This window comes from Oryx dammah, unplaced genomic scaffold, assembly GCF_014754425.2.
Source record: "Oryx dammah isolate SB20612 unplaced genomic scaffold, SCBI_Odam_1.1 HiC_scaffold_11, whole genome shotgun sequence".
In the NCBI taxonomy this organism is placed as follows: Eukaryota; Metazoa; Chordata; class Mammalia; order Artiodactyla; family Bovidae; genus Oryx; species Oryx dammah.
This window is the reverse complement of record NW_024070195.1, coordinates 4,102,261-4,116,418: the sequence shown is the minus strand read 5'-3', so window position 1 is coordinate 4,116,418 and position 14,158 is coordinate 4,102,261. Positions and strand designations below refer to the sequence as shown.

Genomic DNA, 14,158 nt, shown 5'->3' with positions numbered 1-14,158 from the left:
ACCTCAGCCCTCACAGGGTCCTGACACTCCATTTCACCAGGAGGAAGTTGGGTGGGGCTGAAGTGAACCATTTGCTGGCACTGTCTCTTCTACCTGTAGCCTGAAAACACACGGGATGCTCACAAGGGGAAAAGGCGGAAACCAGTGAGCCATCTTAAGAGGTGGACTGGTCAGGCTGAGAAGGAAGGAACCAGGGTGGCCCCCCTCAACTAGATACCTCAGGCCAGCAGGGGAGTGGAAGGAGGAAGGAGCTGTGAGTGCAGACTGAACCAGGACATGAAATGTGCCAGCCACGCCAGCTTCCTCCTGAGACACGGTTCCTAGAACTTGAGTCACGCAGAGAAAGGGCTGAGACCACAGGCCCCTTGCCTGAGCAACAGCGAACCCCTGGCTGGACACTCAACCTTGGGCTGCTTAATGCTGCCTGTTTAGGTGGCAGAATGGCCTGCAAACATGTCTGGGAGACCCTGCAGAGATGTTGGAATTCCCAGTCCTTGCTGCTGAACGCTCCCTAAAATCACTAAGCAGCTTGATGCAGAGATTGCCTCTGGAAGCCGAGGCTGTGAAAGAGCAGAGGAGGGCAACTGAGCCCACGGGGCGCCGGCCTCCGTCCGGGCCAAAGTGTGTGGCCAACACCATCCTGTCAGCAGCTCGGGGTCCACAGCCATGCTACACCTTGTCTCAAGCCACCTCCCCATCCTGTGCCTTGGGGGTAGGTCAGGACACGCACGCCCCCCACATCCTCAGACAGGGCAGGGGCGGCGGCAGGGGACCCGGCCAGGTTCCCAACTCAGGACCACCAGAACGCCTGCAGGCCAATCACTCAACCCGCCCTGAGCCTCGGTCTCCTCTGGGCAAGATGGGGACAGCATGGCCCTCACGGTCCATCACCAAGACGAGCTCTGGATGGCTGCTCCGCCCGCCAGAGACAAGGCCCGCGATGCCCACGACAGGAACACAGGGCAGACAGACAGGGACAGAGCCCCTGGGGGCGCGGTGACTGAGCGGGGAAGACAAGGTCACACCTGCCCCCACCCGCCCCGTCTCCCACTCCCCTCTCCCCCGCCTCCAAATCTTAAACCAAGAGGACGCCTGGGCACTTTAAGGGAATTCCTACCAGACGCCTGCAGAGACTTGGCCCAAGTCTGGAGAGGAAGTACCTGCCGTACGGTCCTCTCAGGGAGGCCGTGGGCTTGCCGGGAAGAGAACAGAACATCCGAGAGTCGGGGGGACCTGCTGGGCCCGGGGGAGGAGTGAGTGGGCAGGCAGCGCCGGCTCCTCAGACCCCTTCTGCTGAGAAGTCGGAAGAGGAGTGTTCACTTCTCAGAGACCCTGCAGGTGACAGGCGGGCACCACCCCAACAGGGCGGCAGGAGAGACTGCTGTGGGGGGGGGCCTTCTGAGAAACGCTTTCCTCCTGAAGCCCCCCGGGGCCCTGTCACCCACAACGGCTCTGCCATCCCTCCCCAGGTGCCCCTTCAGCCTATCCCAAACAGTGCATGGGAGATGCATACACTAAAAATCATCTGTTGCTTATTTGAAATCCAAGACTTAACTGGGGTCCTGCATTTTATCTGGCAATCTTGTACTGCACAACTCTTCTATTTCAGGTCTGATCAATTTATATTTGGGTGGTCATCTCCAAAACGTTAAGAATCTCACCCAAACTACCCTTAGTTCAAAGATATAAATCCTGTTTGAATCCTCAGTGACTCAGAATTAAGGTGGGAGTTGCATGGTCACTTGACCATTAACTACCTGGAGTCAAATTATTTAAAGTGTACTTCTTATCTTAAACTTCTCTTTAAAAATCAATATATGAAAACATTTGAAAAATACTCTGGGGCTATCTGTTTGACAACTTAAACCTGTTACTTAGAGGAATATATTTGCATGTTTCTCTGGAACAATCCACCTTAGTACAAGTAAAAAATTTTTTAAATTCTACAACTAGTCTGACACTGATCAAGATAACCAGAAGGCGTGGTCGCCTCAGTGAACTGAAAAGTGCCTGCATAATCTGCAATATTTCCCTTTAGAATACACAGCAGTCAAAAGAACATCACAGAATGTTTGCAGTTTTAAAAGCTGCCTTGAGGATGGGATGCAAATTCTTCTGTCAAAGTCCCCGTTCCCCTAGCTGCCTCCTCCCAACCAAGGGACGAGATAGCCCAGGACCACCGCACCTGAAAACACCCCAACACCTCCCTTTGCCAGACGCCCTTGGGGGCCCAGACGACGGAGACAGGCCATTCTGGGTACTGACTCTTGGGCCTTCAGGCAAGCCCCCCCACTCCTGGGCCTGAAGAGGACGACAAGCTGGGAAGCGGGGTGCGGAGGAGGGCGGCCGTGGCGCCGCTCCTCGCTGCCCGCCCTCTTACCAGTGTGCGTGAGCATGTGCCTCTGCAGGGAGCTGGCCCAGGGGAAGAGCCGTGAGCAGTGCGGGCAGCTGATCTTCTGCAGGCAGTTGGCATATGAGCTGCGCTTCCCCCTCAGCAGCCTGTCCTCGGGCGGGCTGCCCTGCTCCTCGTCGCTGGGCCCGTTGTGGTCTGTGGGGGCTGCGGCCACCTCCTCCTGGGCATCATCGTCCTCCGCGCTCTGCAGAAAGGGGCTGAACTTGTTGGTGTCTGTGGTGGCCAGCATCTTCTCGATGCTGGCGAACTCCCCGCTGGAGTCCAGGTCCACCCCGCCGCTGCTGCGTGCCCGGCTCCGCGTCCCCCTCTTCCGGCCCCTCTTCTTCGACAAGCTGGTTGGTCCCTGCTCGGTGGGCGAGACTGCCTCTGGGCTGTTGGCGGAGGGGGGTGAGTCACTGGATTCTTTCGGGCTGGTGACGTCGGTCGTGGCTTTGGGGAGGGCACCCCCGATGCTGTCTGAGGCCGCGGCAGTACCGCCGGTTCCTGCTGGCCCCGGGTCAGCCACCTTGGTCTTCAGCAAGGTGGGGGCCGAGGACACGGATGAGATGATCTGGGCGATGGAAGCCAGCGGGGGCAGCTCGTCTGTCACGGGGGGCTTTGGCAAGAGCAGGGGGGGCTTGGGGCGCAGTGGCCGCAGCAAGGCCGGGCTGCCGAGGGTGGAGCTGCCCAAGAGCGGAGAGCTGTTGACCAGGGCTGAGGAGTAGAGGGGCACGGCGAGTTGAACGGGGCCCTGCAGGGGCAGCGCCGCAGCTTCCAGAGGGCTGGCTGCCGAGGATGCCGCGGCCGGGACCCCTGGCTTCTCCAGGGGCCCGCTGGTGCCCAAGGTCGCTGGCAGCGTGGGGCAGGCCGGTGGGCCCGGGGAGGCCTGCTCGCTGCTCCCGGGTTCCTGCTCAGGCTTCTTGGCCTCCCCGGGAGCAGCCGCGTCCTTGTCTCCTCTCCGGAAGTTCTTGGGGATGGACAGGTCGATGGGCTCCATGGAGCAGTCGTAGGGGGCGGAGGGGCTCAGGAAGGCAGCCGCATTCTCCTGCTTCACTTGGATCAGGGCCAGGCCCTTCTGGGAGAAGTCCAGGGGCTCGTTGAAGTCGGCGGTGAAGTTACTGGCAGGCTCCACTTTGACGGCAACATGCGGGGGCAGAGGCTGGGCGGGGCCCGCGGGAAGAAAGCCGTTCTGGGGCTCCAGGAAGGCGGCCAGGGGCTTGCGCTCGCCCTCGTCGGCGCGGCCTGGGGCCTCGGCGGACGTGTCGGCGGGGCCCAGGCCGTCGGCCGCCAGGACGTAGCTCTCGATGTCGTGCTCGGGCACGTGCAGGTGCTGCTTGAGCACGTGGTGGATGCAGTTGCGCTTGGCCGAGAAGGCGGCGTTGCACTCCTTGCACTCGAAGGGCTTGCGGGGCTTGGGGCAGCCGCCCAGGCCGCGGCCGCAGTGCGCGCGCATGTGGACACGGAGCGCGCGGTAGTGCTTCAGGTCCTCGCCGCACAGCCGGCACACTGTGTCGGGGGAGCAGAAGGCGTCCACCAGCTCGGCCGCGCTGCTCGTCACGTACTCGATGTTCTTCTCAATGTCCTTGCGTGTGGCCTTGAGGTGCTTCTTGCGCAGGTGCCGCTCGCAGTTGGCCTTGACCGTGAAGGGGTAGTGGCAGATCTTGCAGATGTAGGGCCGCTCGCCGCTGTGCGTGCGCAGGTGGCGGATGAGCGCGGCCTTGTCGGCGGCGATGTAGTCACAGATGTTGCACTGGTAGGGCGAGATGCCCAGGTGGGAGCGCACGTGCGCGCGCAGCACACCCGAGAAGGCGAACACTTGGCTGCAGAAGCGGCAGGGATAGAGCACCTTGCGCACGGCCGGTGCCTTCTTGCCGCCGGGGCCCGCCACGATGGCCTTGAGGTCCCCCTCCGCAATCTCCTGCTTGATCTTGGCCTCCACGCTCAGAGGCAGCAGCGCCTCCAGGAGGCTGTCCTGTTCCAGCTGCGTCTTCACCTCGGCCTGGCCAGGCAGCTCGAGGCGCGACGGCTGCAGGAAGAGCTGCGCCCCCGACTTGGGCGGCAGCAGGTGGGCGCCGGGGGCCGCCTCTGCCGCGCCCTTGAGGAGCTTCAGTGGCGGCGGGGGCAGGCTGGGGCTGACGCAGCCAGGGGAGGCCTGCTGGGTGTTGACCAGGGGTGGGGGCGTGGACGTGGCCACCACCGTGCGCGGCGCGGCCAGGGGCTTTGGCTTCAGAGGGGGCATGTGCTTGAAGACGGCCTGCAGCGGTGTGGCGGGCGCCTTGGCCAGCGGCGGGAGGCCGACCTGTGGCGGCGCAGCTGCAGCCATCTTCAGGATCTGCTGGATGTCCGCCAGCTCGATGGCCGGCTCCCCGGAGACGGGCTTCACCACGATGCTGCTGTCGGGCTGGATGATGAAGCCCTTCTGGAAGGGCTGCAGGGCCAGGTGCTTCACGCTGTCTGCGGTGGCCGGGAGGACGGCGAGCGCCCCGCCCAGGGCAGCGGCGTCAAAGGGGGCCAGGCTGAGCAGGCCGGCACAGCCGGGCTCCTGAGGTAGCTGGCACCGCAGTGCCTGGAGCTGGATCGCCTGGTTGTCGTCTGGCGGCGGCTCCTCGGCCGGCGCGGGCCGCACGTCCTCCGTGTGCTGCAGGCCCAGCACCGCCAGGAAGACCTTCTGGTCTGGGTCGCCGCCCGGCGGGGCCCTGGCCTGCAGCCGGTCCGGGCTCTGGCTGGCAGCCCCGTGTGTCTGCTTGTGCAGGGTGAGTGAGGAGAGCATGGGGAAGGCCTTGTCGCACGCGTCGCAGATGAAGCGGTGCTGCTCACTGGCGCACCTGCGCAGGTTCGTTTCACACCAGGCCTGCGGGGAAGCCGGCAGAGAGGAGTCAGCAAGCACTCCCGGCTGCACAGCAGGCCCGGCCGGGCCCTTCCCCCAGCCCGAGGGGAGCCCACCCTCCCCTGGCACTAACACCCCTTGGCCTGAGAAAGGAGTACCAGCTACAAAGCACCTTAGGAACCCCAGCTGCCTGATGAGGGAGGCAGTCTCCAGGGCCTCTGGGCAGAGCGGCAGGAAAGTGCCGTGAAGTACCACCACCACAGAGGCTGGGTTCTCTCTTTTAAAATGTGGTCCCTACAAATCTAACTGATGGTAACTCCCTGTCATCAGTGGAGACTGGGATTCCTCTGACTGTGGGTGGCGGGCACCGCCTGGGAAGGGCCTCAAGGGAGAATGGGGGCGGTGGCGGCTGGGGCTACAGGAGCGCACAGACGTGGGTACACACGCGGATATATGAATGCGTGTACATGTGGGTGTGTGCACACAAACGTATGCACATGAGTGTATACATACAGAATAAGACACTGAGCCTGGGGCTTCTGAAGAATTTCACTGTTGGTATCTTCTACCTCGATTTTTAAAAATTTGAAAGAATGACCGCCAAAGTAGCTTTGGCAGGTGTTTTATAAGCAGAGAACGAATGCAGCTCAGGCTAACAATGACCCCGAACGTTTGAATAGAAACTACAATGCCAGAGATAGTTAGCTGTGATATGCATGTTAAAGAACCCCTGTTAACAATACAGATTCAACTCAGCCAGGGTTGTGAGGGGCAGACTGAGACCAAAGGGCAGCGTTTTAAGGAGAGCCCGCCTTGGGTGGGGAACCTGGGTCCCGCCTGGGCTGATGGCATACCTGAGAGATGCGGGGAAACTTCCGACAGGAGAAGTCGGTGAAGCCCAAATCGTGGAAGCCGGCGGGGATGGCGGGGTTGTTCTGGATGAAAGGCCGCCCCACCGCGTCCCTGGGGAGCTGCTTGTGGACCAGCGCGTTGTGGCGCAGCAGGCCGCGGTGTGTGCGAAAGGTGACGCAGCAGGCGTCGCACCTGTCAGGAGAGAGAGCGCAGGCCGTGAGGCGGCGGCTGCGGCCGAGGTTCTGCCCGTCCACCAGCTGTGTGGGGTTTCCTCCTGCTTCATTTCAAGTGAGCAAAATAAAGAGGCTATGACGTCAAGAAGCCAACCAGCTCCTGGTGGGCGACACTAAACTCCTTTAAAAAAAAAAAAAAAGAGGTCCTACTCGCCTCCGGCACTCGGTCTGTGCAGATGGCACAGGTGTGAACAGGGCTGGGAACCTGAGGCCACCTGCTCTAACCTGCATTTACATCACGTGGAGGGAACACATCCCGCCCCCAGCTCCGTGGATTCTGATGATCAGAAATGTTTGGAAGCCAGAAAACACAGATTTCCACAGCAGCTGGAGCAGTCACAGCAGCATCCCTGACGTATGACTGGGGCAACGGTGATCAAGCCCTGCAGCAGAACTGGAGCGGGTGGCGGAGGCCATGCAGCCCCGCTGTGATGGCCCTGCCCTCTAAGTAGTAATTACAGCTCCCGAGGGCACCCCGCAGAGGCAGTACACCATCTGACCTTCATCTTCCAGAGGGAAACACGGAGGCTCGACAACGGCCGGCAACGCGGTAGAGGCCACACAGCCAGGAAGCAGCAAAGCTGAGACGCCAGCCCTGCTCACATGCCCACCTTCTCCTGCCACCAAGCTGGCTCCCTGCCCTAGAAGGGCTCTTACAATGTGGTCCACCAACAGAGCAAAGACTGTCAAGCTCCAACTCAGAGACGACTGCATACACCTGACCTGGCCTGGGCCACATGGATGCGTAATATAAGCCACTTCATAGTAAAATGGTGTCTCCGTCTCCTCCACATTTCAGACCAGTCTCCTAGGTCTTCACTGAGCCCAACCACCATGAGGACATAACCCACACACTCTGGACCTGCACTGCATACAGACGCCATGAGAGCCTTATTTAAACATCCCCAGTCACAGGGGGTCCGTCTCACAGGCTCAGCCGTGTCAGGCAGTGTAGACCTGGGGTGTTCCCAGGATTGCAGGTGGGCCCCCTGGATAGTAGCTCTTTCCGACCACATACACATCTGCACGTGCTCCCACAGAAATCCCAGGCAGGTCTTTCTCCTGCCTTTCCAGAAGGAACCTGGGGCACAGAAGGGTAGACTGCACACACCTGAGGGGAAACTCTTTTGGCTTTGAAATTCTCTGCAAACCGAAGACGACATATCACGCGTGAGGTGGCTGAGCTTCACAGGTGGCACCGCAGCCAGCGCCACGTCTGTGCAGCTCCATTCCTGTGTCGGGCCGTGATGGCCCAGCCACTGTGATCCCGTGTCTCCACCGCCCCACCCCGCCCCGACACGCCTACCCTCTCACTGTTGAGATTCAGTGTTATCATTCCATTAAATTTAGCACAGCGGGTTCCCATGAGCCACTCCGAACACAATCCCCTCTTGAGGGGCTGCTGCTTAAGCTCACCAACGGTGATAAAGGCTTGGGGGCAGTGACGGCCGCAGGGAGCCCAATGCCTTTAGGTGTGGAAAGATCTCGCAGCTGTGGCCGGTACAGTGCAGCTTCCGTGTCCCCGGGCCCTGCTTCCTGCCACTGTTCAGATCCTCCCGCCCCACTGCCCCCCTCCCCCAACCCCACATCGTCAACTTTCCTCTCTGTGCTGTCTGGGCCCGGAGCAGGTGAAGGAACAGCCTGGAAGCTGGTCTGTGCCTTCCCTGGTAGGTGAGGTGAGAGGTAAGGAAGACAGGGAGCTGTCAGTGGGCGTCTCACCCGAGGTCTACGATGGCTCCCTCCTCCTAGTTAACCATTAGCACTGACGACATATATTTTGTGTAGAATATTTGCAGAGTATTTACAATTAATCTTTACCAGCACCAGGACCTTGCAACAAACATCTAAGCTCACGGCCCCCTAGCAACCCAGCGAGTGTGTGATGGCCCCATCACACTGGAAGTCGAGGCTCCATCCCCGCTCAGCAACGGAAGACAGCAGGGCGAGCTCCATCTGCTGGAGGCAGGCTCCTTGAGCAGTCAGGTAAAGGGGTAGGGCGGGAACTTCATTTAAAAAAAAATCACGCACATTAAATATTTTACTCAATCTAAACCATTCAGTTGACCCTTATTATTTGCAGATTCAGTGTTTGTGAACTTGCCACCTTGCTAAAATCTGCAAACCCACATCAGCATTTGTGGCATGTTCTGGGACAGGGCGGGAGGAGTCAGCCGCTCGACACACATGTTCCCCGCTGGGCTTGGTCAAAGAGATGCTCTGCTCGTTCGTTTCACCTCTGACTGTATGCGAGTGTACTTCTCGCTGTCTCTTCGCTGCCACTTCTCTATAGCATTCCGGGGCCTCTTCCTGATGATTCTGTTTAAAATGGTCACCAAGAGCAGTGCTGAGAGCCGCTCAGTGTCCCCAACAGCTGGAAGCCCGTGACGGGCTTTGTGGAGAAAAATGCGCGTGAGATGAGCTACAGTGCCGTCAGCTGTTTCAGTTCAATGGTGATGCTCAATGGTATATATTAAACAGAAATACACTTAATAAAACAAGTTTATGTACTGATTACTACATGAAAATGTGAGCAGACGCTTGCAGGAAACAAACCCCGTGTTTCCTCCAGGAGCAACAGTCCAGTGCCTGCTAACTTTGCATTCCTGGAACCTTTACAGAACATACCTACCGTGGAAAGAGAGCCCACGATTTGCTCCCTCACCCATCTTTTCTGGGGGCCAAGGTCTAGTTCCACCGAGTGAAGATCGATGTCCTTCTCACGGTGTGAGGCACTGTGATACGACATCTTTGCTTTCTGGCTTTAGACGATCTAAGGTAGAGCAAGAACTGAGATTTCTGCACACCAAACTCAACCGGCACCTAGGTTCTCATGATCATTCCTCTCGCCTGTTCACACGGGTCTCGTCCACCCTACCTTTGACAAAAAAACAAATAACAAAACCTACCCAATCTGAATTACGTGCAAGTCTGCCCAACTTCATTTTCATAGAGACTATTCTTTATAAAAAAAAAAAAATTCACTAGCTTATACAGCAAATAATTACAAGCATTACTGACATAAACAGGTTGGGGAGAGAGAATCCTGACTCTCAGCAGCCGGCATGTCAACTGCAGGTGAGCAGGTGGGCGTGGGCAGAGGGCTGCACTCTTGTTGGACTTTCAACCTTAGAGTTGAAAGTTTTTTTTCTAAGCATATGTCTCTAATCCGCTTGCGGTCTTGAGAAGTGTGTGTGTCTCTTATGCATCTTTTTGGATTTTCACACACACGTATATGCATGCATTTCTATTAGTTCAGTTGCTCAGTCGCGTCCAACTCTCTGACCGATCCCATGGACTGCAGCACGCCAGCCTTCCCTGTCCATCACCAATTCCCGGAGTTTACTCAAAGTCATGTCCATTGAGTTGGTGATGCCATCCAGACATCTCATCCTCTGTCGTCCCCTTCTCCTCCTGCCTTCAATCCCTCCCAGCATCAGGGTCTTTTCCAATGAGTCAGTTCTTTGCATCAAATGGCCAAAGTATTAAGAGTTTCAGCTTCAGCATCACTCCTTCCAAAGAACATTCAGGACTGATTTCTTTTAGGATGGACTGGTTGGATCTCCTTGCAGTCCAACAGACTCTCAAGAGTCTTCTCCAGCACCACAGTTCAAAAGCATCAATTCTTCAGCACTCAACTGTCATTATAGTCCAACTCTCACATCCATACGTGACTACTAGAAAAACCATAGCTTTGGCTAGATGGACCTTTGTTGGCAAAGTAATGTCTCTGCTTTTTAATATGCTGTCTAGGTTGGTCATAGCTTTTCTTCCAAGGAATATTATAAAATATAAAAATAGAAAATTTTAGAGGATGAGCAAAAAAAAAAATCCGATTACTTTGCTCTTGTGCCCCAGAGATCTTTTTGAGCACCCTCCTCTTTCGAGACCATGGCCTCAGTGTGGGCTGTACTGGCGTTCCACGTGAGGCATCACACATGGGTCACACAGGGCACGAGGGGGCCTGGAAAGTGGTGAAGCAGGTTTGCTGCCTGCTCTTACAGCCGTGAATTTATCTACGAATATCTATTTCCTCCTCCATTCTCCGGTTGGCCTTCAATCCCCTCCCGTTTCTGGTGCGTAGGACCAAGTCTCACGTATGGTGGGTGCTCAGCACACATGTGCCAGAAGCGCTCAGTGCCAGCCACAGGCCGCATCCTCGAGGAAGGCGGGTGCAGAGTGGTGGGGCCTGGGCATGGGACCCAGACACTGGGAGTGGGCAGTCGGAGTGGGTGGCCTTGGACAGCTTGTTTCATCTGTATTCCAGCTGCCTGCTGTGTAAAACTTCCCAGACGTGGCTGAGATAAGATTCCCTCGGGACCTTGTGCAAACCAGGTTCTCAGGGCCACGATGGATGGGCTGGCATCTGAGGAACTAGGGAGGGACCCAGGAATCTGCAGGTGAGCAAGCATACCAGGTGCCTCTTATGTCAGACAAGCTGGGAAAATCAATGACAGTGAGAAGCAAGCAAGAGGCCTGGAATCTCTGAGCAACTGTGGCTGCAGTCTGGGAGAGCTCTCTCTCTCGCTGCGGGGCCCTGTTCTCTCCCATCTGTATGTGGGCACCTTCAGTTACTCTAACTGTTAACAAAGGTAACACTATGCTCGGAGAACTGCAAGGTACTAGACCGAACCTTACCATTACTTTACCACGCTCGGAACAAGAAGCCATCACCCGCTTCCTGGCAACTACCAGCAAACACGAAAATGCAGACAATGCGGAATCTTAGTTTCAAAGGGACGCCCTGTCCTGTGCACTCGAGAACCTCACAGAACAGTAGAGGGTCTCCCCTGATGCTGGTCCCCCTGGGGACGCCCTGGGAGGAACGGGTGTCCTTCCCAGTCCCCACCCCGTGCCCTCTGCCTCCTTTCTCAGCAGCCCTCCGCCACAGCCCAACTGACAGCCAGAAGATGACGTGAGACGAGCCCTCCGTCCACCACATCACCCCTGTTTCCACAGGATTTCAACCAAGGTGCTCCTGTGGCACTTCTGATAGGATACAGCCTGTCATCTCACAAACAAACTTCTCAAAAAGTGACAGAGGAAAAAGAGCAAAATACCCTGCTTTGAAATCTGAAGCACCTCGAGAGGCTGGCTGAACGGAAGGAAAGAACCCTCCTGGGGGAAAAACGCTGCCTCCTCTGCCACACTTGGACCTCTGTCTGTGGACAGACTTTAAGTGAAACCACAGCAGGAGAACATCACCCAGAGATGGCTAGGCTGCCTCTGTCAGCCAGACACTCGGTTCCTCTGGAGGTCCAGTGGGGGTCACTGCGAATCTGCGGGCGGCGGTGCTGGCTACAAACGCGGGCCCGGGGCTGGCTGCTAACCTCACTTGGGCCTGGCGCCGTCGAGAGGGCCACAGCTTCTGGTCGGGTGGTCCCCAGCACTCTCCCCTCACCTCCCCCCCCCCCCCCCGTTTGAAGGGGCGGGGATCTTTGAACCCTGCCAGGAACTCGTGAACAGCATGCTGTCAAATATTTAGGTGGAGTGGAACTGTGCTTGGAGACACAGCAGAGGGGGTGCTGCAGGACAATTTCATTTTGCAAGTGATCTGACGACGCGCCAGAGGGAGACTGTACAGATCTGAGGTGGCCCAAAGTTGGAAACCGAGGGCGACTTTTCCAAGTGGAAACTAACTTCGCTGTCAGTAAGATAAATGCATTTAATAGGGGAAGTGTATCTAGCTGTAGGGCTTAAAGAAGGCAATAAAATTCCATCCACTCTTCAGAGAACAAACCTTTCTTTTTTTCTTTTTAAGCCACACATTGTAATAGACTGCCATAAAGAAAACAAATTTAAGTAAACGTGCAATTACTTAACGAAACTCAGGGATGAAAACATATGGACATCCTGCCTGCCCTCGCCTTATGGAAGGACCACCACCTACATGTGAATGCCAAATCCTTCTGCTCACAGGAGCACTGTTTCTGTGCCCCAGGCAGCTCACCAGGGCCCGCTGTACCCAGAACACTTGAATTCCAGCACATGCTGGCCAGTGCTTCAAGGAGAAAGGAAGCCCATTTAGTCCAGAATGCTGGGAGGGCACCCCACTCCAACTGTGGGCTCCTTCCTCCCATGGGGATGCTCTTTTCTGGGGCAGGGGCAGCAGTTTACTGGGGTGGGGGGCTGAGGTTTGAGGGCCTGCAGAGCTGGAGCTTCTGGAAGCGGAGGGGGCGGCCGCTGTCTGAGGCTTGTCTGTTCCGCCTGCCTCGACAGCACCTGCAGCGTGACCGAGGGGTGTGGGGAGGGGTGAGGTGGAGACAGGAAGGGCTGGGCTGGGGGTCCCAGGGGAGAGAAATGCCTCGGGGGCAGCACGCAGCGGAGTGAGCCAAGTTTCCATTGTGGCCCCAGGGATTCAAAGGAACAGATGGCAGGACCGGGGGCTGCCGGCGCTGGGCTGGAGGGAGGCAGCGGATCCCAAGCGCCTGCACCATGGGCCCGCCCCGTCCCTTCTCCTTCAGAGACCACACACACTCACAGTCCCTCGGCACTGGGGCTCTGCCCCAACACTGCCTGCACTGCAAAGAGAGCGCCGTGGACGTGGTCAGAGAAGGCTGACCCCCACGGGAGCGGCAAGCCACACCGACTCTGAGTCCCCCTGCCGGTCCCAGCTCAGCTTTGGCCCTCACAGCAGGCGGAGGGGACAGTGAGGCTGGGGTGGGGCTGCGGCTCCAGGAGGTTGGGGAGTGCTCGCCTCTGGTGGCTGGGATCGTCCGTTTCAGTTCTCACAGGACTCTAATGCAAATGAGTGGCATTCAGGCCCAGATCCACGACTCGTCTCAACAAAGCAAGAGTCAGGATTTTAAATACACGGGGTGGAAGACTGACGCGCACCACAGTGCAGCCAACGGGGCAGACGACCGCGGAGGCCGTTCTTTACTACACATGTCCTTCCTCCCTCCTTGGTTCATTTTTCAGACGAAAACTGCAGAATCCTGGGCTGGCGTGGGCACGCATTGGGCTGGCGTGGGCTCTGTGCAGGGCGAGGGGGACAGGAAGGAGCCGGCCTCACAATAGGGCTGACAGGGAATCAGCAGGACCGATTCACAATGAAGGCTTCAGCCGTGAAGCAGGGAACCGGCAGCCACTCGTGGCGAGGGTTTCCCAAGTAACCTTCCTGGAGGACCCACAGTGGGCGGGGAGCTCATACATCCACGGAAGACAGAGTCAAGTCAAGATAAATGTAGGGGCAAGATCGCCAGCAGAGGGATCTAAAGTGGAAGACGAGGCCATGAAAAAGCTTTAAAAAAACGTGTTTTAAGGCCGTGGCTAAACAGTTCTGGGCCTAACCCATCCCGGGGTTTGCTCGGTAACTCCTTGTTCATCTGGTGACCCTTACTCCCACGCTGTTCCATCATGTTTCCTAGTTAAGGGAGAGACAGTTGACCTGCACTGCCCCAAGAAAGGGTTAATAAACTTTTTTCTCCTCACTCCCCTAAACATATTTTCGAAGGACTGCTTTGGCAAATTTCAAACATCAGGAAACACATTTCTTTAGAATCTCAGGTCTCCCCAATCACCTCAGAGAGGCGATGCGCGGTAGTTTGAAGGCACGAAGTCCATTCAAGTTTCTGACCGCCGGGGGTTCTGCACAGTTGGATCACATCATTTGGGAGGCAGGATGCAAAACGAAGTTTAGATTGCCATTCAGTTACCCAATCTTTACAAAAGCGAAAGGAGATAAAGGTGGCTCTATTACGGTAAAGACTAAAGGCCAAATTGCTTGCCTTTTCTCGGTCAAGTAAACATCAGCAGTACCTGGAGAAGCCCTGGAATCTGCTGCCTTCTCTCTGTCACCGGAATGGGATTCCCAGGGAGCGATGGGAACCCAAAACTGTTATAAGTGTTGTGAGG

At 57.0% G+C, this 14,158-nt stretch overlaps 1 protein-coding gene across 2 annotated transcripts in view; it reads right to left on the bottom strand.

The window, feature by feature from the left end:
- Positions 1-14,158, bottom strand: part of RREB1 (ras responsive element binding protein 1) — a 67,357-nt gene that overhangs the window by 13,060 nt on the left and 40,139 nt on the right. For both annotated transcript variants that reach the window (XM_040249396.1, XM_040249397.1), the window contains exons 8-9: positions 6,074-6,263; positions 2,381-5,243 (exon numbers count right to left, since the gene is read on the bottom strand). In XM_040249396.1, coding sequence (XP_040105330.1) covers positions 2,381-5,243; positions 6,074-6,263 — 3,053 coding nt within the window. The remainder of the gene's footprint in view (positions 1-2,380; positions 5,244-6,073; positions 6,264-14,158) is intronic.